This window comes from Pangasianodon hypophthalmus, chromosome 1 (assembly GCF_027358585.1).
Source record: "Pangasianodon hypophthalmus isolate fPanHyp1 chromosome 1, fPanHyp1.pri, whole genome shotgun sequence".
In the NCBI taxonomy this organism is placed as follows: domain Eukaryota; kingdom Metazoa; phylum Chordata; class Actinopteri; order Siluriformes; family Pangasiidae; genus Pangasianodon; species Pangasianodon hypophthalmus.
In genome coordinates this window covers 11719807-11744471 of record NC_069710.1, presented here as the reverse complement: position 1 = coordinate 11744471, position 24665 = coordinate 11719807, and the positions used below count along the sequence as shown (strand labels likewise).

General features: G+C 40.1%; 1 protein-coding gene and 2 pseudogenes across 4 annotated transcripts; all 3 read left to right on the top strand.

The window, feature by feature from the left end:
• Nucleotides 1-2559: 2559 nt before the first annotated feature.
• LOC113533840 (C-C chemokine receptor type 4-like) lies at nucleotides 2560-7181 on the top strand (annotated as a pseudogene).
• Nucleotides 7182-8015: 834 nt separating this feature from the next.
• LOC113533899 (C-C chemokine receptor type 5) lies at nucleotides 8016-24027 on the top strand. Of its 4 annotated transcripts, none has more exons than XM_053237199.1 (5): nucleotides 8016-8085; nucleotides 19582-19597; nucleotides 19846-19884; nucleotides 20131-20245; nucleotides 21646-24027. In XM_053237199.1, the coding sequence occupies exons 4-5, from the start codon at nucleotides 20236-20238 to the stop codon at nucleotides 22698-22700; spliced, it is 1065 nt and encodes a 354-aa protein (XP_053093174.1). In that variant the 5' UTR covers nucleotides 8016-8085; nucleotides 19582-19597; nucleotides 19846-19884; nucleotides 20131-20235; the 3' UTR covers nucleotides 22701-24027. The 4 variants fall into 4 exon arrangements, with proteins under 4 accessions (XP_053093174.1, XP_026782145.3, XP_026782147.3 ...); XM_026926344.3 differs by having other exon boundaries at nucleotides 8021-8085; nucleotides 20128-20245; XM_026926346.3 differs by lacking the exon at nucleotides 19846-19884 and having other exon boundaries at nucleotides 8024-8085; nucleotides 20128-20245.
• On the top strand, nucleotides 13016-13968 carry LOC113533901 (C-C chemokine receptor type 4-like; annotated as a pseudogene).
• Nucleotides 24028-24665: the final 638 nt, after the last annotated feature.

Genomic DNA, 24665 nt, shown 5'->3' with positions numbered 1-24665 from the left:
TCTTGGTTGCAGATTCTTTGAATTTGATGAACAAATAATATCCTCATATTAAAGCTGAATGTCTGCATTTTAAACTCCTAATCATTGTTTCATTTCAAATCCAGTGTGCTGAAGGACAGAGCCAAAATAACCAAAAATTGTGTCCTTCAAATGCATTGACCTATCTGTATAAATCCTAAACCAACCTTACACCCGTAGACTAGCCCAACACCTAAACTTCTCCTTCCTACAATTACAAGGGCTCGGACATTGTGGACATGGGGTATGTTCCTCACCATCAATCTCTGGCAATTTCAGCTAATTTCAGCAGTTCCCTCTACTCGTGACCACTGCTAGGCAACACCAAGTGGATATGCCTGTTGACAAGCAATCTCCCTAATAACAAAAGTAACAACACAGAAACAATTCATTATCAGGGTGCAAACTCATCAGGGGTCTGGGGGCATGGTCCCCTGGGAGGAAACTTTGTTAAATATCAGCTTTAAAATGTGGATTTACTGTCAATTTTTCATGAGGATATAGGGAAAACCTCACCCTAGAATTAATGTAAGACAGGGAGGGGTTAATTGGCACCCCTTCTCTGGAAACTGAAGTAGTATTCATAACATCTAACCTTTATAGATCAGTCGGCCTTGCTTTGGAGAAATTAACCTATATGGTCAGAGGGAAACTAAATAAATTTATTCAAATATGGGACACTTTTATGCAATTCCTGGAAAGTGATTAGGCTGAAATTAATGAGTGAAATTGATAAATAAAAGGACAGCCCCTATAAAAAATTATATCTCATATTATATATTGTTTTTATTATTTATTATTATTTATTATTTTATTTATTTATTTTCCCCCTGAATGTTCAATGTTGACAAAAAAAGAGTTATTGGACACAGGAAGCCATAAACATGAAAAGTTGTGTTGTGCAGCTTAAATTCATCACTGTATTCAATCTAACAACTGTTAAAAGTATGACTTCAGTTTTGTGCTTATGCACAAGCAACTGGCCTAAGAGACTTTTGAATGCACAGGAGAGTGAATATATTCCACATGCCTTGGTTGTTTTCAGTAACAAGTCTTCTCTCCCTAGACCTGGTCCAACCACAAGGCCGTGCAGTCTCTGTATCCATTTTTCTATTTCTTCCACTGCATTAGGACTGTCCCTTGATATACACACAAACAGTAAAGATGTGTAAATGCCTCTGTAGCTCAAATTATTTGTATGTCTCATGTACACTATTTACATATTTGCCAAAATGTAGAAGAGAGCTTGTTTGGGTTATTGTTTGGTGGGGTATTTGCACTCCACTACTCAAAATTCAATTTTAGTATTTCTATGAAGCCTATAATTGATAAATGATTTTTTCAGGTTACCTGTGAGTGTGTTTGGGAAACACTGAAATGAATGGGGTTCAGTGCTGGAACTATTCAGTGTTTGGAACTATCAGTTGCCCAACGATTAGTGTCACTTCCGCATTCTCCAATTACAACAGAAGTCTATGGCAGTCTCGCAACTCTCTATTTCAACAGCACTGGGGAATACCATTACCGTGAAGGGGTGTACTTGGTCTGCAACTATATTTAGGTAGGTGGTACATGTCAAAGTAACATCCACATGAATGCCAGGACCCAAGGCTTCCCATCAGAACATTGCCCAGAGCTTCACACTGCTTCCGCCGGCTTGCGTTCTTCCCATGGTGCATCCTGGTGCCATCTCTTTCCCAGGTGATTGATGCACACGCACTCGGCCATCCACATGATGTAAACAAAAATGTGATTCATCAGACCAGGCCACCTTCCTCCACTGCTCCATGATCCAGTTCTGATGCTCATGTGCCCAATGTAGGTACTTTCGGCAGTGGACAGGGGTCAGCATGGGCACTCTGACCAGTCTGCGGCTATGCAGCCCCATAAGCAGCAAGCTGTCTTGTATGTTCTGACACCTTTCTATCATAGCCAGCATTAACATTTTTCAGCAATTTGTGCTACAATAGCTCTTCTGTGGGATCGGACCAAACGGGCTAGCCTTTGTTCCCCTTTGGTGCACATGACCCTATCGACGGAAGGTTGTCTTTCCTTGGACCTCTTTTGGTAGTTACTAACCATTGCATACTGGGAATATCCCACAAGACCTGTTGTTTTGGAGATGATCTGACCCAAAATGACTCAGATCCTCACGCTTGCCCATTTTTTCCTGCTTCCAACACATCAACTTCAAGAACTGACTATTCACTTGCTGCCTAATATATCCCACCCCTTGACAGGTGCCATTGTAACGAGATAATCAATGTTATTCACTTCACCTGTCAGTGGTGTTAATGAAACGGGTGATCGGTGTGTCTTGAATATAGTCAAATTCATGTAGTATTTCCTTTTACGATACAATAAACCAAATATGACATCTTTTTTTTTTTGCAGTGCATGGATGTGTTAAAATGAGCTGCAGTACATTAACCTAGGTCCTTTGTTGTGTTAGCAGGAAAAAGCTCCGCCTCAGAAAATCATAGTTCAGCCTCTTTTTATATAACAGTATACACAGCCTACGTTCACAATCACTCTTGGTCTGATGAAACATGGGCAAGATTTTCCTGAACATGACAACAAGTAGGTGCATGTTTTCCATTTTGCAGTTGCTTGGTAGCCATTACTTGTCATTACTATAATCAATTATAATGAACTATAATTATAATTAGTTCATAAGCATTTCACTAAAACTGACACTATGTAACCAAAAAGTGAGTTTCTGCTTCTTTGATGTGAATTTCTGACTGAGTCTCTAAAATTTGCTAAAATTCCATAAATAAGGAATATAGTAATACTTAACTGATGCTTTTATAGCATCAGTTTCATAATACTTTCATAATGACGATTTAATACATGCACTAATCCTTATCACATCACAAAACAACAAAACATATGCATTAACATGCGTCATATGTGAACATCCATAAATAATGGTAATATTTAAATATTAACATTTTCTTAACTCATCTTGTTAAATAATATCAAGACTGCCAGCATGAATAAAAAAGTATTTACAGTTATTAAGTCTTTTTGTACCTAATGTATTTAAACCCCAAACTTTAGTTTATTTAAGTAAATTGGGACAATTTGCAATTTGCAAGGCAGCACCACTAAAAAGTTGCTTTTAGACAAGATGATCAAAATCAACCCACTTTATTGGTGTGATGTTATAGAAACGGTTGTAGTGACGATCTCGCTGGAGGTTGATCCATTAAAGCACGAGAAGGACTGTGGCATATGTTAATAAGAGTAGTTCTTAAGACGCAACTTGGAGTTAAAACATGATTTTAGAACACTGTATTATCAAATTATGTTTCATACCACAGGTAAAAAACATAACAATATGTATAATTTATTTGTATTTAAAATATATGATGTGTTCTGGTTTGGTTTAGAATGGAATATGCTGGAAAAAAAAAATATAAAAGGGTCTTAATTTGCCTGAACTTTATAGCTTATAATTTTGGTTATTTATTTGGTTATTTATTTATTTATTTATTTATTATATGCAAGTCATGACGTTAATTAAGAGAATGAGGTAACAAAAAATTCATACTTAGCTTTTACCATTATTAATGGCTGTTCCTATATGAATTGGGACTGTTAATGCATAATGCATGTAATAATTCATTTTGAAGGCATTAGTTAAGTATTAATATATAGTATTTAGCTGTGGACCTTAAATTGTTACCACAATACCTATGTGTCCCATTAGATGGCACTCCAGGACAAGAGTAAAATTGTAAATCCACCAACTTCATCAGTATATTCATTAGATGATAAAGAAGCCAAACTACCAATAGGTTCAACTACTTTTTGTAGTGCAGCCACACAACAAAACATGCATTACACTTACATGCATTTTCTTTTTTTCTTTTTTTTTGAGTATATATTGTTGTCATTTAAATTTCATGCAACAAGTGATAATGAGACCATTGTTTTTTTTATAAACAGCTGAGGACTACTCTGAGTACTACTTCTCACCTATGACCAAATTCCAAAGTTCTGCAACAAACTCAGTGTAATGGCCTTCAGCCGAATCTTCCTCCCTACGCTTTACAGCATTGTCTTCATCGTGGGATTCATTGGCAATGGCCTGGTGTTGTGTGTCCTGTTCAAGTACCACAAAACCTCCAAAATGTCAGATCTGTGTCTTTTCACTACACTGCCATCACTGAGTGGATCTTCGGGGGCTTCATGTGCCATGTAGTGACAGCGCTCTACATGTTGAGATTCTATGGAAGTATCTTCTTCATGAGCCTCATGACCGTAGACCGCTATGCTGTCATTGTCCATGCCCAAAACTCCCTCTTCTTTAAGCGCCAGTCTATCAGAGCTAATATAGCCCTGGCTTTGTTTATGTGGACACTCAGCTTGGGTGCTTCTCTGCCAACCATCATTTTCTCACAAGTGAAGAATGAATCAGATGCATGTACATGTAGTGTGGAATATCCACAAGGAACAATGTGGAAATCATTCTCTTACATTGAGCTAAATGTAATCATTCCTCTCTCAGTGATGGTGTTCTGCTACTCTCGCATTATCCCAAATTTAATGACCATGAAGTCTCCGAAGAAACACAAAGCTGTCAAGCTCATGGTGGTCTTGGTCACTGTTTTCTTCCTCTTCTGGACACCCTACAGCATTGTCATCTTCCTTACGTTCCTGCATCAGTTAGGCTACATGTCCAGCTGTCAGTGGGATCAGGACCTGAACATGGCTATGCAGTGGGTGGAAACCATAGCGTTCAGTCACTGCTGCATCAACCCCACAGTCTACGCCTTTGTGGGGCAGAAATTCAGGAATGTATTTCTAAAGATCCTGAAAGAGTGGTTTCCTCTTTGCTTTGGTCGGTACACAAGAGTCGACAGTGAGTTCTCAGGGAGACGGAGCTCTAAAAAGCACATGTAAAAAGTTCACAATTTCTTACTTTGGTTAGTTTCCTCTTTTTCTAGAAAAGGTTGTTGAATATTTGTCTCTTTTTTGTTTAGTGCACATTTTATGCATAGAATATGTAATCACATTATATTAAGTATTATTAAATCTCTTTAAGACTTAATACATGTTTTCTTATCATATATTTTTCACACTATTTGCACAATGTGAGTATGGAGACCCTAAATTTTCTTGCATTTTGAGGCATCATCCTTCAGAAGGAAATTGTTCTGACAGCATAGACATGCACCGACGGATGGCACTGCAGCACAACGCTAAAAACTTGAATGGAAAATAAATGAGAATAGATAAAAAGAGTGGACCTGTTCACCAATCAGTTTATCAAATAACTATGAAACCCAAAAACTTTCTGTAGACTTTATTCTCATTTTAGCACAGCCACAAAGAAAATAAAGCAAATGAGCATTAAAACATTTGTCTTTTGTCTTGAGTATATCAACCTTGTAGCACTGGACTACAGCATATACCTGGCCTTGAACAACAGAAACATTAGGGCTGATTACAGCAGGGATTTTTAATCATATCCAGAAACAGTGTGGCTGCAGGTTTTCAGTCCAAACAAGCAGGAGTCATACTGATTCCACTTTTTAAATCAGTTGAATTTCAAACAACCATAAGGTTTGGCTCCTACTTGGCTGGAATGAAAACCTGCAGACACACTGATTGAAAAACCCTACAACGTTGTCTTCATCGAGTACTTAGGCCACAGTTTCCAGTATGTTTAACTGTGTATGTAAATCCCCTGCCTATACACTATGCTTCATCTCAGTTTACAAATAATAATATATGGAGCTGCTGTTGTAATTTTAGCAATGTTTTGCTCATAAACTCATATATATAGGCCATAATTACAATAACAATTGATATACTGAGACCAGCAGTTAATATATAAAGGCCACAAAATAGTATAATGAGGACAGATAATATATGGAGGTCACCCATCTATTATCTTCGTGATGGCGTAGTGAGCTTTATGGATGGCGATATAAAGTGTTTTACTGTGTTCTCCCATGTATCCCAGTAAGCTGGTGATTTGGGGCACAAGCTGTGGACTGTACCGACTGAAAGGGGCATATCATTGGGGTGAGGCCTTCTAATCAGTAAGTCACACTTGATTTTGGGCATTAGTGTGTCTCTCTCTCATTAGTATCTCTATCTTCTGCAGGCTGTCAGATGTGTTGATATGACAAGTGCAAGCTACGTGGCTCTTACCGGCACATGCACTAGGGTTACAACTGCTTTGCTGCTTCTTGTTGCAACTGCTTTGCTGCTTCTTGTCGCAGCTTCTGTGCTTCTTGCTGGGGCAGGGAGCTTATCTGCTTCTTGTTGGGGCAGACGTGCTTGCTTTCTAGTTTTGCAGGAAAAGTTCACGGTTTCCGGGTTCTATCCGGAGGCCGCATTCTGTTTCTTCGGTGTATTGTACATATTGTGTGCTGGTTACTGTTTTTGGTTGTGTGTGTGTGCTGTGTGTGTATGGGGTTGGACCGACGTTTATGGTGGCCTGTTAGCCGGGCAGTTAGCCCTGTGAGTAGTTGAGTGCAACCTGGCATTGTCTTGGGAACTTACTCTGTCTCCCCTGCTATTCTTTTATGCCTTATGTGTTGTTGATTTTGTGTTAATGGAGATTATGATTTCTTAATTTTCTTGTTTTTTTTTTTTGTTTGTTTTGTTTTAGGAGCTGAGGACGACGGCAGAAATATTTCTACCTCCTCTCGGTTGGTGGTGATTTCTTCACTAAGTGCTGTGTTCATTACCTTGGTAGAGTGTGCGTGTATATGGTGCTCAAGTCTATGGCTGGGGGTGTAGAGAGTGAGAGGTCTTGCTTTGTCTTTCTTTCTGTCGGTAATCCTCAGCTCCGAATGACTAATAGTTGACTGGTCTGCTTGTCTGGTTTGTTTTGTCTGGTTTATTTATGTTTTTGTATGCAGTAACTATGTGATAACAACTTACTCACCCTGTCATCTTTATCCACTGTCTTGATATTTTAAAGAGTAAGGCATATGTTTTATGTGACTGGTGGGTGAATGTATTGTTTATTTTTAACACAATTTGTATAATAAAACTCCTATTTTATTATTACCAAACCCTACCTCTGGTTCTTCCTGCAGAATGGACCTGTGTAACCTAGGGCTAGTGTGCCCTGTTCAATAATTCTCTGGGTGAAATTCCAAGTGGAGTAGTTGGTATAACATGAATTGCGAGATTGGTTGTGGTGTTACCCTTAGTGAAACATCTACACTATATAGCCAAAAGTATGTGGACACTTGACCATCGCATGTTATCTGTCCATTCCAAAACCACTGACATTAACACGGAGTTGGTCCCCACTTTGCTGTTATAATAACTTCGAACCTTCTGGGAAGGCTTTTCACTACATTTTGGAGCATGGCTGTGGGGATTTTTGTTCATTCAGCCACAAGAGCATTAGTGAGGTTGAGCACATCATCGATTCAAATCATCCTGAAGGTGTTTAGTGGTCTTGAGGTCAGGGTTCTGTGCAGGCTACTCGGGTTCTACACCAACATTGGCAAACCATGTCTTCATGGAGCTTGCTTTGTACACAGGGGCATTCTTACGATGAAACATGTTTGGGCCTCTTCGTTCCAGTGAAGGGAAATCTGCAGCATACAAAGACATTCTAGACAATTGTGTATATTCAACTTTGTTTATTTCAACAGTTTGGGGAAGCCCCTTATATCGGTGTTAAGGTCAGGTTTCCACATACTTTTGGCCATATAGTGTAGTTCACATTCACAGGTTTTCTATTCATTTTTTCATATTCTTCATTTGCTTTGTAATTTCTTTCCTTTGTTCTTTCTCCTCCTCTCCCTCGCCTTTCGCCATATTTTGGTGTAACCAGCATGTTTTACTCTGGCTTCTGTTTTATTTATTTATTTATTTCCTCTTTCCCTTCTTTTTTTCCTTTTCCCTTGGCTTCCTTTCTTTCCTATTCATGTCTGGCTCCTCCTCCTCCTCCTCCTCTCCACACTCATCTCGCCACAATAACATCATAGCTCAGCCTCTTGTCATATACCAATATACACAGCCTTCTTTCACAATCACTTTTGGACTGAGGAGACATTGCCATGAATTACTCTAACATGTCCAACGGTAAGTGCACCTTTTCCATTTTGCATTATTGTAAACTCTAGCAACTTCTTGGTAGCCATTAATGGTCATTACTACAATTAGTAAAGTGTGTCTAAAACTTCTAGATCATTTTAGCAAAACTGACAAAGTGCAAATGAATAGCTGCGTTCTGCTTCTCTGAGCTGAATTTATTACTGTCTGTATTACTCTGTCTGTATTACTTTAATATAAGGTCCACAAATATATTAATAATATATAATAATTAGTAATGTATTAGCATTAAATAATGCTTTCATAATGATGAACAGGAAGTGGAATTAGATAAATGTTAACATTTTGGCAACTCCCTGTGTTAAGTAATATCATGATTTGCAGCATTAATTATAAGGGCATTAGTTAAGTGTTAATATATGTTTATTTCAGGACCTTACGGGACAGTGTTACCAGAATATCTACCACTTCCTATAGATGATGCTCCAGCACAATAATAAAAGTGTAAAACTCTTTACTAGTATGTTCAACAGCTGATTAAGAAGCCAACCTTCCAAAAGTTTTTCTTCTTTTAGTGACACCACAGAGAAAAACATACTCAGTTACTAATGTAACCTCGGTTCCCTGAGATACGGGAACGAGTACTGCGTCGCTAGACGCTAAGGGGAAAACTCCTTTTTCTCAGATGACTGAAGCCTTTACAATCACGCAGTGAAACTGCATGGCCATTGGTTCGTGCAGTGCAATGAAGCGAACCAATGGTTCGGCAGCGGAACTGCACGCGCCTGCCAGGATGGGCGGAGCCATCTGGCTATATAAGCGGGCCTAGCACCATAAGATCTCATGTCAATTCGACTGAAGCGATGACTCTGAGTTGTGCAACATGGCCCGCAACGCAGTACTCGTTCCCGTATCTCAGGGAACCGAGGTTACGTTAGTAACCAAGTACGTTCCGTTTCGAGACTACACTCGTACTGCGTCACTAGACGCTAAGGGGAACCAATGCAATCACGCCGTGCCATGAAAGTGGAACGACAGGCATGAACTGGCCTTGAGCAATAAGCCTCAGAGGGACCAGTTTAAGAAGGGAGGAACCTGCAGGAGGCAGGAGGGCTGAACTCACAGAGGACAGCCCAGCCTAAAATAGTCGTTCCAAAATAATCCTGTGTCGTCTCAGTACTTTTTAGAAAGGGCCAAGAACGCACAAGGAATTCGCCTTGTCATAAACAGGCACGTGCCTCTCAGGCAGATAGGATCCGAGCCTGCAAGGCCGGAATGTCCAGGCTATAGAACCTGGCAAACGTGGATGGCGAGGCCCAGCCGGCCGCCGCACAAATGTCTGCCATGGACACCCCGCTAGACCATGCCCAAGATGAGGCTACGCGCCGAGTGGAATGGGCTCTAATTTTGACCTTGGAGCCGTTAGGCCCAAACTCGAGGCAGGCAGGGCTCACCGAGAGCGCCTGTAAGTCATCTACTCGTTTGACCGATGCTAACGCCAGTAGCAGGGCGGTCTTTACCGATAGGGTTTTTAGGTTCACAGACTGTAGTGGCTCGAAAGAGGACCCCTTAAGGGCCCTCAGGACCGTGGGTAGGTCCCACGCAGGGACGGTAGGGGGCCGGGGCAGATTAAGCCTCCTGGAACCCCTCAGGAAATGAACAACTAGGTTGTTTCGTCCCACAGACTGTCCTGCTATAGGAGCATGGGAAGCTGCTATAGCTGCCACATAGACCTTGAGCGTGGAAGGGGAGCGACCCTTGTCCAACAGCTCTTGTAGAAAGGACAATATCACTGATATGTCACAGGAAATAGAATCTTCGCCATGGGTTGCGCACCAGGCAGAGAAGACTGACCATTTAAGAGCATAGAGGCATCTCATGGACGGGGCTCTAGCCTGTGATATAGTATTTAGGACACTTTCAGGGAGATCTACTGATTCCCGTTGAGAGCCCAAAGGTGCAACGCCCACAACTTGGGTTGGGGGTGCCAAATTGTCCTGTTCGCCTGAGAGCGGAGGTCCCGCCTCAGGGGAATGGGCCACGGGGCTGCCGTAAGCAGCTGAGATAGCTCCAAGAACCAAAGTTGGTTTCTCCAGAGCTGGACCACTAGGAGGACTCTGTGTTTGTGGTCCCTGATTCGTCTGATTACCTGAGGGATCAGAGCGATCGGGGGGAAAGCATACAAGAGGAGGTTGGGCCAATCGTGGGTCAACGCATCCTCGCTCTTCGAAAAATACATCAGGCAGTGAGAGTTGTCTTTTGAGGCAAAGAGGTTGACCTCTGCCTTGCCAAAGACCTCCCAGATTTTCTGAACCATCTGCGGGAGCATCCACTCCTCTGAGGGGACGTTGCTCTGAGATAGCATGTCTGCTCCTTGGTTCAGCACGCCAGGGACATGTGCTGCCCTTAACGACCGCAGATTGAGATGTGCCCACTCCAAGAGGCGTTTTACCATCTCGAAAAGGCGTTTTGAGGAGAGCCCGCCTTGGCCATTTATATAGGCGACCACTGTCATGTTGTCCGAGCGGACTAGCACGTGGTGCCCCTTCAGGTCCGGCAAGAAGGTCTGAAGGGCTCGACATACTGCCACCATCTCGAGGCAGTTGATGTGTAGCCGACCTTCTGCGACTGACCAGGATTGGGTCTGGGTCTGGGTCACCCTGATACGAAGGCAATCGTGACGCCACGTGCTGGGCGGAACTTGTCGTTTCAGCCAGTACTGAAGGGTTTCATGCAAAGCAGACCCAACCGTAGTACTGGTGATGCGGAGGCCATGAGGCCTAGCATCATTTGAAACGTCTTGAGGGGGCGAAGGGCTCAAATTCTGAAGGAGGCTGCAAGCTGCTGTATGGCTAGCGCATGTTCTGGCGCGACTGCTGCCCTCATGCAGACTGAGTCGAAAACTGCTCCCAGGAATGTAGTTCGTTGGCTGGGGGACAGTGAGCTCTTGGTGAAATTGACCCTGAATCCTAGGCACTCCAAGTGGCTGAGGAGAAGGGATCTGTGGGACACTAGCTCCCCCTCTGACTTCGTAAAAGTGCAAGGAGCCAGGGAAGGGCAGGACCGTGCATTGATAAGCCACTCCCTCAAAGGTGAATCTCAAGAATCGTCTGTGCTGGGGGGCTACCTGGATGTGAAAGTATGCGTCCTTCAGATCCAGAGAAAAGAACCAGTTCCATGGGCATATTTGCGAGAGGATCTGATTCAAAGCAGTAATCCTGAACGGCCGCTTCATAAGCGTGCGGTTCAGGTGTCTGAGATCAAGGATGGGCCGAAGGCCGCCACCCTTTTTGGGGACAAGGAAGTAACGGCTGTAGAATCCTGACTCGCTCTGCGCTGGCGGGACCATTTCTATGGCACCCTTTGCCATTAGGGCCATCACCTCGGAGTGTAGGACGTGAGCATCCTTGCTCTGCACTAAGGTGGGAACCACACCGCTGAATTGCGGGGGTCTTCGAGCGAACTGGAGTGAGTAACCTCGTTTTATAATCCCCAAACCCAATCTGACACTCCAGGGATGGCCTGCCAGGCCTCTGCCCGTGTGGTGAGGGGTTGGATTGGTTCGAGTGGCAGATCACCGTCAGGAGACCTGACATTCATTATAAGTGGAAGAGGAAATTTGCTCTCTGTCTGAAAATGTTTGTGTTTTATTTTTCTCGCTATAACAGCAGCTGCTTGTGTGGGCGCTTTCAGAACGGGCCCAGTGTCCACAACAGCATTTACAAACACACTGCCACTGGCACCCGGAACAGAATGGGGTGCTTCGAGGCATAACAGAGATCGTTTGGGGGGTGGTCCGGCGATGGCGAGACTTTGCCCCCTCCTCTTCCTGTCTGGCAGATCAGGATGACGCCCGAGGTGCAGGATCCAGCGTCAACTTGGTCAAAAATGAGTGGCGTCTGGCCGAGCGAGAGTGCTGCGGAGGCTCAGGCTTTTGAGTAGGCTGAGCAGGCGCAGGCACAGGTCTAGCCGGCTGCTGCGTTGGAGCAGGTTTGGGGCGACTGGTGACGCTCGCAGAGCTTGAGCGCTTTGGCAAGAAGTGTTGCAATGCCTGGGACGACTTCTGTGCAGCAGTAAAGCGCTCTGCAAACCCTTCGACGGCGGGTCCGAACAGCCCCGTGGGAGAAACCAGAGAGCCTAGGAAAGGAACCTTGTCCGCCTCTTTGATCTCTGTGAGGTTCAGCCATAAGTGGCGCTCCAACACCACTAAATTGGCTATTGACCTCCCGATGGCCTGAGCCATTGCCTTCGTCGCTCGAAGGGCCAGGTCCATCGCACTGCGCAGCTCCTTAAAAGCTGCAGGATCGGGCCCCGACTCGTCCATAATTTGGAGGAGTTTGGCCTGAAAGACCTGGAGCACGACCATGGAGTGCAGAGCAGAGGCCGCCTGCCCAGCGGAGGAGTACCTTCGCTCTCCATCCGATGGCAGTGGGCAGGCAGAGGTAGTCTCTCATACCCCTTTTCGTCCACGCCGTCAACCGTGGAGAATGCGGATGAAATGGACGTTCGAAGGCGAGTCGAGTAGAGACCACTGGAAAAAAAGGCACAGCTCACTGACGTGGGGCCTGACGGCACCCCGGCAGGAACCATTCGTCCAGACGGCTCCAAATGGGCTTCTCTGGCGTGAACCACTCTAATCCCAGCTCTTCCACCGCTGTAAAGCGGACGCGGAAGAGCTCGGCTTCCATCCCCGTCTTGGTGACGGTGGGATCCATAGACAGCAGAGGGGCGGGGTCGAAGGAAGAGCCCGAAATATCCTCCGCGTCTGACGCTGCTAGAAACATGCTGTCATCTAGCAGTTCGTCCTCGATCGCGCCGAACGAAACCATGTTGCTCGCATCAGTCAAGGGACACTGGTCCAGGCGCTCAAAGAGGACGGGAGAATCCTCTCTGCAAGCCTGTTTTGGGTGTTAATTTGGTTACTGTTTTCAGAACCAGATGAGGACTTCTCTGATTATGACCAATTAGATTCTTCATTGTAGGATTCATTGGCAATGGCCTGGTGTTGTGTGTCCTGGTCAAGTACCACAAAACATCCAACATGTCAGATCTGTGCCTCTTCAACCTGGCCCTTTCAGACCTCCTCTTCCTTATCTCATTGCCTTTCTGGGCCCACTATGCTGCCAACACTAAGTGGACCTTTAGGGGCTTCATGTGTCATGCAGTGACAGCGCTCTACATGTTGGGATTCTATGGAAGTATCTTCTTCATGTCCACACCTATACCTCCCTCTTGTCCAAGCACCAATCTGTCAGAGCTCAAATAGCCCTGGCTTTGTTTATGTGGGCACTTAGCTTGGGAGCTTCTCTGCCAAACATCATTCTCTCCCAAGTGAACAATGAATCGAATGTATCAAAATGCAAGTTGGAATATCCAAAAGAGACAGCTTGGATGTCATTCTCTTACATTGAGCTGAACATCCTTGGCTTAATTATTCCTCTCTCAGTGATGGTGTTCTGCTACTCACGCATCATCCCCATCTTAATGACCATGAAGTCTCCGAAGAAAAACAAAGCTGTCAGGCTCATGGTGGTCTTGGTCATTGTTTTCTTCCTCTTCTGGACACCCTACAACATCGTCATCTTCCTGAGGTTCCTGCATCAACTGAAGTACCTGAACACCTGTCAAGAGCACATGAACATGGCTATGCAGTGGGTGGAAACCCTAGCACTCATTCACTGCTGCCTCAACCCCATAATCTACACCTTTGTGGGGCAGAAATTCAGGAATTTATTTCTAAAGATCCTGAAAGAGTGGTTTCCACTTTGCTTTGGGCAGTTCACAACAGCTGAAAGTGAGTTCTCAGAGAGGATGACCACTGTGCACTCACGCTCGTCAGTAATTTCCAGCACAAAGACAAAATCAAAAGTGTAGCTGCATGTAATCGCATGTTATCAACCCCCCCCCCCCCCCCCCCCCAAAACAAACAAACAAACAAAAAAAGCTTAATTTTCAATTTTAAATTAATTGTGAACGTTATCTGCACTAAGTCCATTTTAAAAATAATGATTAAAATCACATCATGTTAACTACTATTAAATCTCATTAATGCTTTCTGTCTTTCTCTTGTCATACTATTTGCACAGTGTAAAAGATTCAAAGAAATGGATCCCCAACATTGTGGAGTGATGAATCCGAGTTACTGTTACCACTCCAAAGCAATTTTTTCCTCCTATAACAACACATACGGAAGTGTTTCATTCCTCTTTTACCACAGCAGTTTGCCAATGATTACAATTTTTAATTTATTAATGAAGAACACATCATACTTTGTTTATATGTATATAAGTAATGGTTTGTCCTTTTATCACACATTTATCTTTGTCAAATAACAACGCTTTTTTAAAAACTTGTGTATTATTAGCATTAAATTATGTAGATCACCCACCAAACATGTCCCTGTCATTTGTTACTGTAGAAATAATGACATATTAGAACAAGGGCATTAATATAAATGTAAGATTACAGCTATTGTGAGATCAACACCATCTGACTAATCAGACTCAAGAATACAAAAGCACTCTGGTATAAATTATGAAAAAGCTTGATTCCTGTTTCAGACTGAAAACATGTAATTTGAACACTTGCTTGCTGTTGTAAACTCTTGCCTTGATCAATATACACAAGGCACAAGGCGTTATAATATGAAAAAAAGAAAAACACTAGGCTGTTGTGCTTCAAGTTGATTGATACTGATGACTTGTGCACTTGTTCTCTTTAACCAGGATATACTGTTGGCTACTAAACAGTCTTTAAATATTTGAAGTGCTCTTCCTTTTTTGCCTTTCAATCCTATTATTGTTTTGGCTATTGTGATCTTTTTGGCAAGTAAAAATATACTTTGTTTTCATTTTAATGATAAAATATGAAGAATGATCACAGCATGCAACTGATGTATGACAGTGGCCAAGTACTTGCTATTATATCATATTTATTACGATATTTTGTGCAAGGTTGCCAGTGTTGCTCCAAAATCAGCTACTACCCTTAACAAGTACACAGGATGGTCATTTCTTCTCATTCTGTTACTACTGTTATATCAGCAGCAATACACACAGCCAGAGCCACAAGGACACAAAGATAGTATTCTGTCTACCAGTAGAACCTCATCATTGTCAAATGCCATATTAATGGGACAGAAACTGATTTATTTTGAGTCAGCTGAGTCTCAAGTCATTTGTCTGATTCCAACCACCAAAAAGAAGTAGCTAGAGAACTTACCTGAGTACAGTTGTAGAGAATGCCAGTCAAAAGTGCTGTTTTTTTATGATTAAGGTCAGTACACCTACAATTGGGAAACTAAAAAATAATTTATTTAAGGACTTTGTCATCACCCACTCCCAGATTCTAACAGGACTCTGTATATGTGTATGTTATTGGAGACAGTATTAGAGGTTATTAGTGTCTTACAGCTGATATTAGGCAATGCTACTTGGTTAATAAAATAGTTTAAGCTACTTGAAATGCAGCAGTATGACCATGTTTGGACTGGGATATGTAGTTGAAGTAGATCTTTATAGCTTTACAAGCAACCCTGTTGCCCCACTATGTTGAAAGATGGCTGAGCTAAACAGACATGTAATCCACTTTCAACGTCAACTTTTCACATCAAAACAAGTTTATTTCCTGCACCTGCTTTTGACAGTATCAAAGAGCAGTTTTTATTTTACAGCATATTTCTTTCACTGGAAAAAAAAAACTTCACCTTTAATTTCCATCAGTCTAAGTCCCACCAGTTTGTTCATATAGAGTAAAAGCAGTGGGTCCAAAACAGTAGGGGCACACAATGTTATTTTACAGACCATATAGAGTCAGTATTCAGTGTCAATCGTTAAAAGACCAAAAGTTCTTGCTAGACAGGTCTGACTTCAGAGGAACATGTTGGCAGGTAATATTATTTTCATTCTTCTCTACAGGGTACCTGCCCCAACACGTCCAATTCGGCTAGGTGGAAATTACAAATCTGAATTACCAACTAGATATAACAGCCAGTGCACTTGAAGTATGAATTATTGACAGCATAATAGATAGCACATAGCAGACTTGTATTGGCTTCTTCTGTCAAAAAACTAAATGGATTTGAGTGTTGGATTTTTCCCTAACACATCCATACCTGAGGACTTTTAGAATTTATTTAAGGACTTTGTCATCATCCACTCCCAGATTCTAACAGGACTCTGTATATGTGTATGTTATTGGAGGCATTATTAGAGGTTATTAGTGTCTTACAGTTGATATTAGGCAATGCTACTTGGTTAATACCTGAAGGCTTTTAGAATCACTAGTCCAGATTCAAACCTTGTCAAAAAACAAAAAAATTAATTAATCAAAGTCACTGTTTATTTTGGAGTAAACTACATAGTCACTTTGCTCACACAAACTAATTTGATAAATGGCATTAGATTATCTGTAGTCCAGTCAAGAAGGAACATATTCTTGCAAAAACTGTGATGAATTTATTGGTTGCACAATTGCACTATTTGTCCATATAGTACACAATAATAGAAGGGATTTATTTATAATCACACTATCCGTTGCACCCAGATGAGGATGGGTTTCCTTTTGAGCCTGGTTCCTCTCAAGGTATCTTCCTCATATCATCTCGGGTAGTTTTTCCTTGCCACCGTCGCCACTGGCTTGCTCATTAGGGATAAATTCACAGTGATAAATTCAAATATTTACAATATATTTTTGTGAATCCATTTATTTCTGTAAAGCTGCTTTGTGACAATGTCCATTGTTAAAAGCACTATACAAATAAAATTGAATTGAATTGAATTGAATATTCAAATGAAATGAATTAGAAGAGCCAACCAAAATGTCAAAACAACAAGTCTCAGTGTCAAATAGAGACCAGCTGGTGTTAAGACTTATTTGAAAAAGCTGGAATAAGAATGAAATAAAAAATTATTCCTTTTCAAACTGTATGAAATCATCCCAATATAATTCACTCCGAATTCTCTAACAGACTGTGATTAGGCATTCCCCATTTCAGATTATACAGTGAAGATCCTCTAATGATAGACCTATGATTTGAAAAAGCTACAGTTTTGTGTGTTATAGCAGCCTTGATTTTATCTGGTTGCAGCAGAATCATGTCATGGTGTATGTAAGGGCCTAGGGGCCCTCACCACTCTAAGTCCACCCCTGCATCCTCCTGTAGGTGGTTTTTAGATGAACATGGACATCAAAGCAGCAATTACAGTCTGAGAATTTAATGAAAAATTTCAGACACTCCCAGAACTTTGTCTGTCTTTGTTTGTAGTGTCACTAAATTGGCCACCAGTGTGCACATCACGCCTGACTTAACAGTGAGAGAAATAGACTGTATCTGACTTCATACAATTTCTACACAGCACCAACTTTGCCCAAGCTGAAGTTCATATTGGCATTGAGAGTCAACGTTCAATTCAAGACGTATGCATTTTTAGGTACCTTCTTTGAAATCAATATTTCTTTAGAACGTGTTGTTACGTGGCACAGCGTGTCCGGTGTGCCACCTCCTTTATAGAAACAAGTTTCATGCATATTGGCACAGGTACAAACATGACAGAATGGCACAGCTGCAAAGTGAAGTTTGGGAAGAAGTAGAGCTAAGCCCAAATTATATATAATATATATATATAAAATGTATAATATATACACTTAAGCTAAAGACATTCAAACTAATTTTTCACAACTCCACACATTTCATGTTAGCACACATTTCCTGTGCTAAGTCAATTAGGGTATCTACTTTATTTCCATAAGAGGTCATTTCAAAATAATAGGTAAGAGACAGATTTTATTTCAGCTTTTATTTATTATATGAGATTTTCAGTGCGTCAGAATTTGTTAGTATTTGGTGGCACTGCCTTTTTATTAGTTTAACTTGAATCACTTGGGTAGCCTTCCACAAGTTTCTCTCCATACTTTTTGCACATTCCTCCTGACAGAACTGGTGTAACTCATTCAGGATTTTGGGACAATACTTTCACTTCATTGTCTTTAAGCCTTTTTCTTACAACTTTGGAGGTGTAATCTGCTTTCCTCATGATGGCATCTATTTGAAGTGCACCAGTCCCTTTAACACCCCACAACACGATGCAGCGACCCCCATGCTTCAAAGTTTGGATGGTGTTTGTCAGATTAAAAGACTCACCCTTTTTCCTCCTTACATAATGCTGATCATGATGGCCAAACATTTCAATTTTTGTCCTCCAAAAGGCTACGTCATCATCCTGTTAATTACCTGCAAGCTTCAGTCTGTTTTTCTTTTTTTATGCCGGTCTTGGAGTAGGTCTTCCTCCTTGTGCAACAGCCCTTCAGGCCATGGTGATTTAGGATTCTTAATGGTGGATGTACATATTTGGTTCATGATGCCTCCAACTCCTTCACCAGTTCCTATGTTGTTGTTGTTGTCTTGGTTCAGCGGAACCTTTTGGACCAAAGTTTGTTCATCACTGGGAGTTAATTAGTGCCTCCTTCCTGAAAGTCGCAGTCTCTGTGTAGTCCCAAGAATTGTATATTTGCATACATTTTTTGTACAGATGCTTGTGGTACTTTCAGTTGTAGAGAAATTGCTCCTAAGGAGGAACCAGACTTGTGGAGGTCTTGGCTGATTTGCTTGGTTTTTCCCATGGTATCAAGAGCAAAAAGGCACTGTCAGGATAGTCCCACTGGTACACACCCATTAGCTAATTATGCCATTGGCCAATCAGGATCTTCTAAAAGTCATTAAATTACTTTCTGAAATCTCCTAGACTGTTTAAAGAGACAGTCAACATGGTGTATGTAAACTTTTGACCCACTGGAATCCTAATACAGTGAATTAAAGGTGAAAGGCTAACCTACACAGCAATGTAAATATTTAATGTGTAATTTAATATCTACATTAACTAGCCACTTCCAGAATTAGTGCAATGTAGTGCAAATGATAACAGTCTCCTTTAGAATACAGATAAGCTCATGTTGGCATATAGATAGGTAACTAATATTAGCATTAACTAGCTAAGCAGTGCTAACCCTGCTATTAATTGAATATTTATTGTAAATCTAACTGTTACTTTCACTTTTATCAGAAATGAAATAATGGGAAAAAGAAAGTATTTTAAGTAATTTTAAGCACTTTTAAGCACTTTGACACGAAAGACATGGGTTGTACAAGTATTCCATTACTTACATTTCAAATGATTAAAAACAAATAATTTAAGCACTTTAAGGACCTTGTGCAAACCCTGTTTATATTGTTGATCAAAAAATGATCTAACATGTCACTACCCATACAAGGTTAGTTGTCAGGATGGTGTCTGTAATAAGTATTTGTGCCTTGTCTGATATAAGACTATTTCACGTAGATAGGCATGTATTGATATGGAAGAGTATGAGCTGCTTTTCCTATGAACCGTGATGTTTGCGTAATCCATGCTGATATGATCACATCATTGCATCACAAATTTATGTGAATACACAATGAGATTTTCACTGTAACAGCCCATTTATAGGCTGCTCAATCACACACTCTGGTTTACTTACTCTTTCCTGCAGGCTTCCAGTGAAGACGGTATGTAGGCAACCACAGCAATTACATTTTTCAAAACATATTCTAAAGCATCCATCTTTCAGTGACTGCTGGAGATGTTTACAAATGTCTGTTATTGAATGAAAAGTATCAGCAGGTCATTAAGATTGACATAAATTGTAATATTTTAAATCACATAAATGCTTAGTTTGGTGTGGCCACAATGGTGTGATTCAATTGATTTATTTATTTGGTTTTCTTTATATCCTGTATGAGTTTTTCATCAAAAGAAAGCAGTGGGGATTATGACACTAACACACTGACTTCAGGTATCTGTCATTAATATATCTTACCATTTGAATGTAATACATATCAATACAACTATTTAATAAATATTAAGATGTGTGACCAAGATATTCTTGCTACATTTCTCCTTTGTGGAAGTTTACAAATATATTATAAAAATATATATTTTACATATAAAAAGATATATTTTTGGAATTACACATGGATGTGCTAAAATTCCAGTAGCTGAAGTACATTAACCTTTATGGACTTCACTGTTCTGACAGCAGGACAAAGCCCCATCTCAGAAAAATCATAGCTCAGCATCTTGTCATATACCAGTATATACACAATCACTCTTGGATTGAGGAGACATTGTCACGAATTGCTCCAACATGTCAAACGGTAAGTGCACCTTTTCCATTTTGCATTATTGTAAACCCTATCAACTGCCTTGTAGCCATTAATGAGCTTCACTACAATTAGTAAAGTGTGTCTAAAATGTCTAGATCATTTTATGCTGACACAGTGCAACTGAATAGCTGCTTTCTGCTATTGCTAAAAACCTGCTGAAAGTGCAGGTTAGCGTTTTATTACAAAGACACTGGCAAACAATTCTAAAACATGAAGCAAAAACCATAAACTAGAACAGGCAGAAAGTCAGGTGATCAGCAAATTTATTATTATTATTATTATTATTATTATTATTATTGCTGTTGTTGTTATAAATCTAACCATGAATAAAATTTTTAAAAGTGTAGATGGTTCATTTCACAGACGAAGTCTCTGACACCAAAATGTTAATAATTCTCTTGAACTTACTGCTGAAATAAAGGGGACATTTCAAATCTCAAACCCACTCATATCAGTTCACAGTGATCTACTCTATGCTCACATCAGAAATGAATTAATTTAGAAATATAAAGTAGAAAGTAGAATTTTAAAGTAATTGCAAAGTCAAAGTCACTATATCTGTCAATATAATTGAACCAGGAGGCTATTTTGATTCATTATAAAAGGGACATTTCAAATTGGTAGATGATCAAACCCACTGAAATCAGTTCACAGTGAGCTACACCATAGTCCCAGTAAAGATCAATTAATTCTACTGTAGAATTTTAAAGTAATTGCTCTTCAAACTCACAAGTTCTGTCAATATACTTGAACCAAGAGGCTATTTTGATTCATTATTAAAAATTGTTAGAAATGTGATGCAACAGAGAAAAACATGCATTATCATTTGCAATTTACTTTTTTTGACTATGCATTTTTTTTTTCATTGTAATTTGTTTATTTTTCCAGAAACAGTCAAGGACAACTCTGATTATGATCAATTAGACGGCTGCATTTACACGTTGCCCAACAACACCAACAAAACATGCATTACCCATTTTTTACCCATTGGGTTTTTTGAGTATACATTGTTGTAATTTAAATTTCATGCAACAATTGATAATGAGACCAATGTTTTTTTCATAAACAGCTGAGGAGTACTCTAAGTACTCTGATTCTCCACGTGCTATGACCAAATTCCACAGTTCTGCAACAAACTCAGTGTAATGGCCTTCAGCCGAGTCTTCCTCCCTACGGCTTTTATGTTATAGTTTTTTTTTTCTTTTTTGAGTATAGCGTATAACTGTATATTGTTGTATAGTAAATTTCATGCAATAAGTGATAATGAGAACGTTTTCTTTTGTTTTTCCATAAACAGCTGAGGACTATGCTCATTACTGCTGTATGTTAAATATTATTTACAGTATTTAGTGATGCATAACAATAAAGGCAATGCTTTTTTTCTTAAACAGCTGAGAACTTCTCTGACTACTATGACCTAAGTACAGATAATGGCACCAGGTACCAGGACTGCAACACCAACTATGTAATGGACTTCATGCGAGTCTTCCTCCCTACACTCTACAGCATTGTCTTCATTGTAGGATTCATTGGCAATGGCCTGGTGTTGTGTGTCCTGATCAAGTACCACAAAACATCCAACATGCCAGATCTGTGTCTCTTCAACCTGGCACTTTCTGACATCCTCTTCCTTATCTCATTGCCTTTCTGGGCCCACTACGCTGCCATCACTGAGTGGATCTTCGGGAGCTTCATGTGCCATGCAGTGACAGCGCTCTACATGTTGGGATTCTATGGAAGTATGTTCTTCATGGTCCTCATGACCATAGACCGCTACACTGTCATTGTCCACACCTATACCTCCCTCTTGTCCAAGCACCGGTCTGTCAGAGCTCAAATAGCCCTGGCTTTGCTTATGTGGGCACTTAGCTTGGGAGCTTCCCTGCCAACCATCATTTTCTCCCAAGTAAAGAATGAATCAGATTTTGTGCAATATCCCCAAGGGACAGTGTGGACATTATTCTCTTACATTGAGCTGAACATCCTCGGCTTCATTATTCCTCTCTCAGTGATGGTGTTCTGCTACTCACGCATCATCCCCATTTTAACGACCATGAAGTCTCGGAAAAAACACAATGCTGTCAGGCTCCTGCTGGTCTTGGTCACTGTTTTCTTCCTCTTCTGGACACCCTACAACATTGTCATCTTCCTGAAGTTCCTGCAACTTCAACTGGGCTACATGAACACCTGTCAGTGGAATCAGGACCTGCACATGGCTATGCAGTGGGTGGAAACCATAGCGTTCATTCACTGCTGCCTCAACCCCATAATCTACGCCTTTGTGGGGCAGAAATTCAGGAAGTTATTTCTAATGATCCTGAAAGAGTGGTTTCCTGTTTGTTTTGGTCACTGCACAACAAATGAAAGTGAGTTCTCAGAGAGGATGACCACTATGCACACACGCTCGTCAGTAATTTCCAGCACAAAGACAAAATCAAAAGAGTAACCGTTATTACTTGTTATGGCCAAAGCCTGTTTCAATTTCTAAAAAGTCCACAAATCCATAATACAAAAATGGGCCTTTTTTCCAGAGTAGGCTCGTGATTATTTGCTGTATTGTACAGTTTCTACATGCTTTATATAATTAGATCATTTTAAACTAATAGTGCACATATTGCCTGCAGCAAGTATCAAGCCCCTTTTAAGAACAGTTTACTAAGAATATGTATTTTCTTTATAAATAAAATGTTAAACAAACATCTGATTACAGAAAACTTCACCTTTTCAGGAATTACACACATTTATCTTTGGAAAATAATATTATTAGCCTTTGATTATATAGATCTTCCTCCAAACAAGTATCTGTATAAGTTGTTACTATAGAAACAATAACATATTAGAACAAGTGCATTGATGTAAATATACTATTTAAATTACAGCCAGCGCTATTGTGAGAGTTGCTGTTAAAGATAATTAATCAACACCTTCTGACCAATCAGATGAATTCAGTAAGTATGAATTATGACAAAGCATGATTCCTTTTTCGTTTTTATTGTTATAAAGCAAAGCACATTAACCCTGGTAGATACATTATTTTCTTGACTGTTTTCATTTTGTGATAAAAAAGGTCAAGTGAATAAATAAACTTAACATGTTCTAAAATTGTATTTAGTAAAACATGATTAAAAATGGCTACTTTGTTTACCTGTTGTCTTTCTTTTAAATTGTCCTGATTTTAATCAAGTAAGGCTTAATTAAAAGAAGACAGAAAAAAGACTGCTGACATTTTTCTGTGTTTAGTGTTCAGACAAAACAAAAAATCATGGACACATATGATCAACACAAGATGTTATGAAAAATGAGTTGACTGACATTAGTGATTTGTGCACAATATGACAAACTAACACAATGTTGTCTTCAAGCACGATACTGTATGTATTTTTTTATATTGTTGGTTACTAACCACTCATATGGAAGTGTTATTCTTTTTTCTGTTCAATTCTGTGGTAATTGTTTTTATCTTTTTGGCATGGTTAACATTTACTTTTCCACTTAATTGATAAAATACATAATATGATCCCAGCATGCAACTGATGTATGAGAGTGGCCAAGAGAAGCTGTTAATATATCATACATTATCTGCTAATTCCATATCAGTATGGTGTTTTCTGCAAGGTTGACAATGTTGCTCCAGTATACATTGGGCAATATTATGCACTAGATTATATTGCACCTCTAAAGTTGGACTCTCTGAATTTTTCGTAACTTAAAATATCTGTTCTGAATGTCAACTATATCACTCCAAAATAAATTTTACAAATTTATACATACTACTTGCTGTTTGTTATTACATTAGATACTGTTATGTGTTATAGCAGCTTTATTTTTTTCCCCATCTGGAGCAGTTTTTTTTCTTTTTTCATGTCATGGTGGAAGTATAGGGCCCCAAATAATAGTTCAAGCCCAAGGGCCTCTATCACCCTATATCTGCCCCTGAATCAGTACGTACAAACATGTAATTATTTGTATGATCTGTAATAACAGAGCTGGTAGTTTGAATTTCCTCTCTGGGTGATTTATATAGCATCATTTATTCACGACTCCAACTGGGATGTCAATATATACCACAAAAAATAAACCGGCTACTCTCATTAAATTACATATGATCAAAAATACACTCATTAAGCCCTTAATTACCCTGTAAACCTGCTGTAAACATACATTTATGCAATTATCGGTAGCACTTTATTTTAAGGAACACATACTATAAGGTATTAATAAAGGTTTTGTTATTTACTTAATAAAGCACAAATCAGACATGTGTGAAAAGTTCATTCACTATGTACTAGTCTTTATTCCTAAAGATCTGTACTGCTGCAAAGCTAGATGTGTTAGCTGAAAATGAGTAATTATCACATTATTAGATGTGATAATGTGCAATAAATACTTATGAGCTAAGAAAACCTGAATA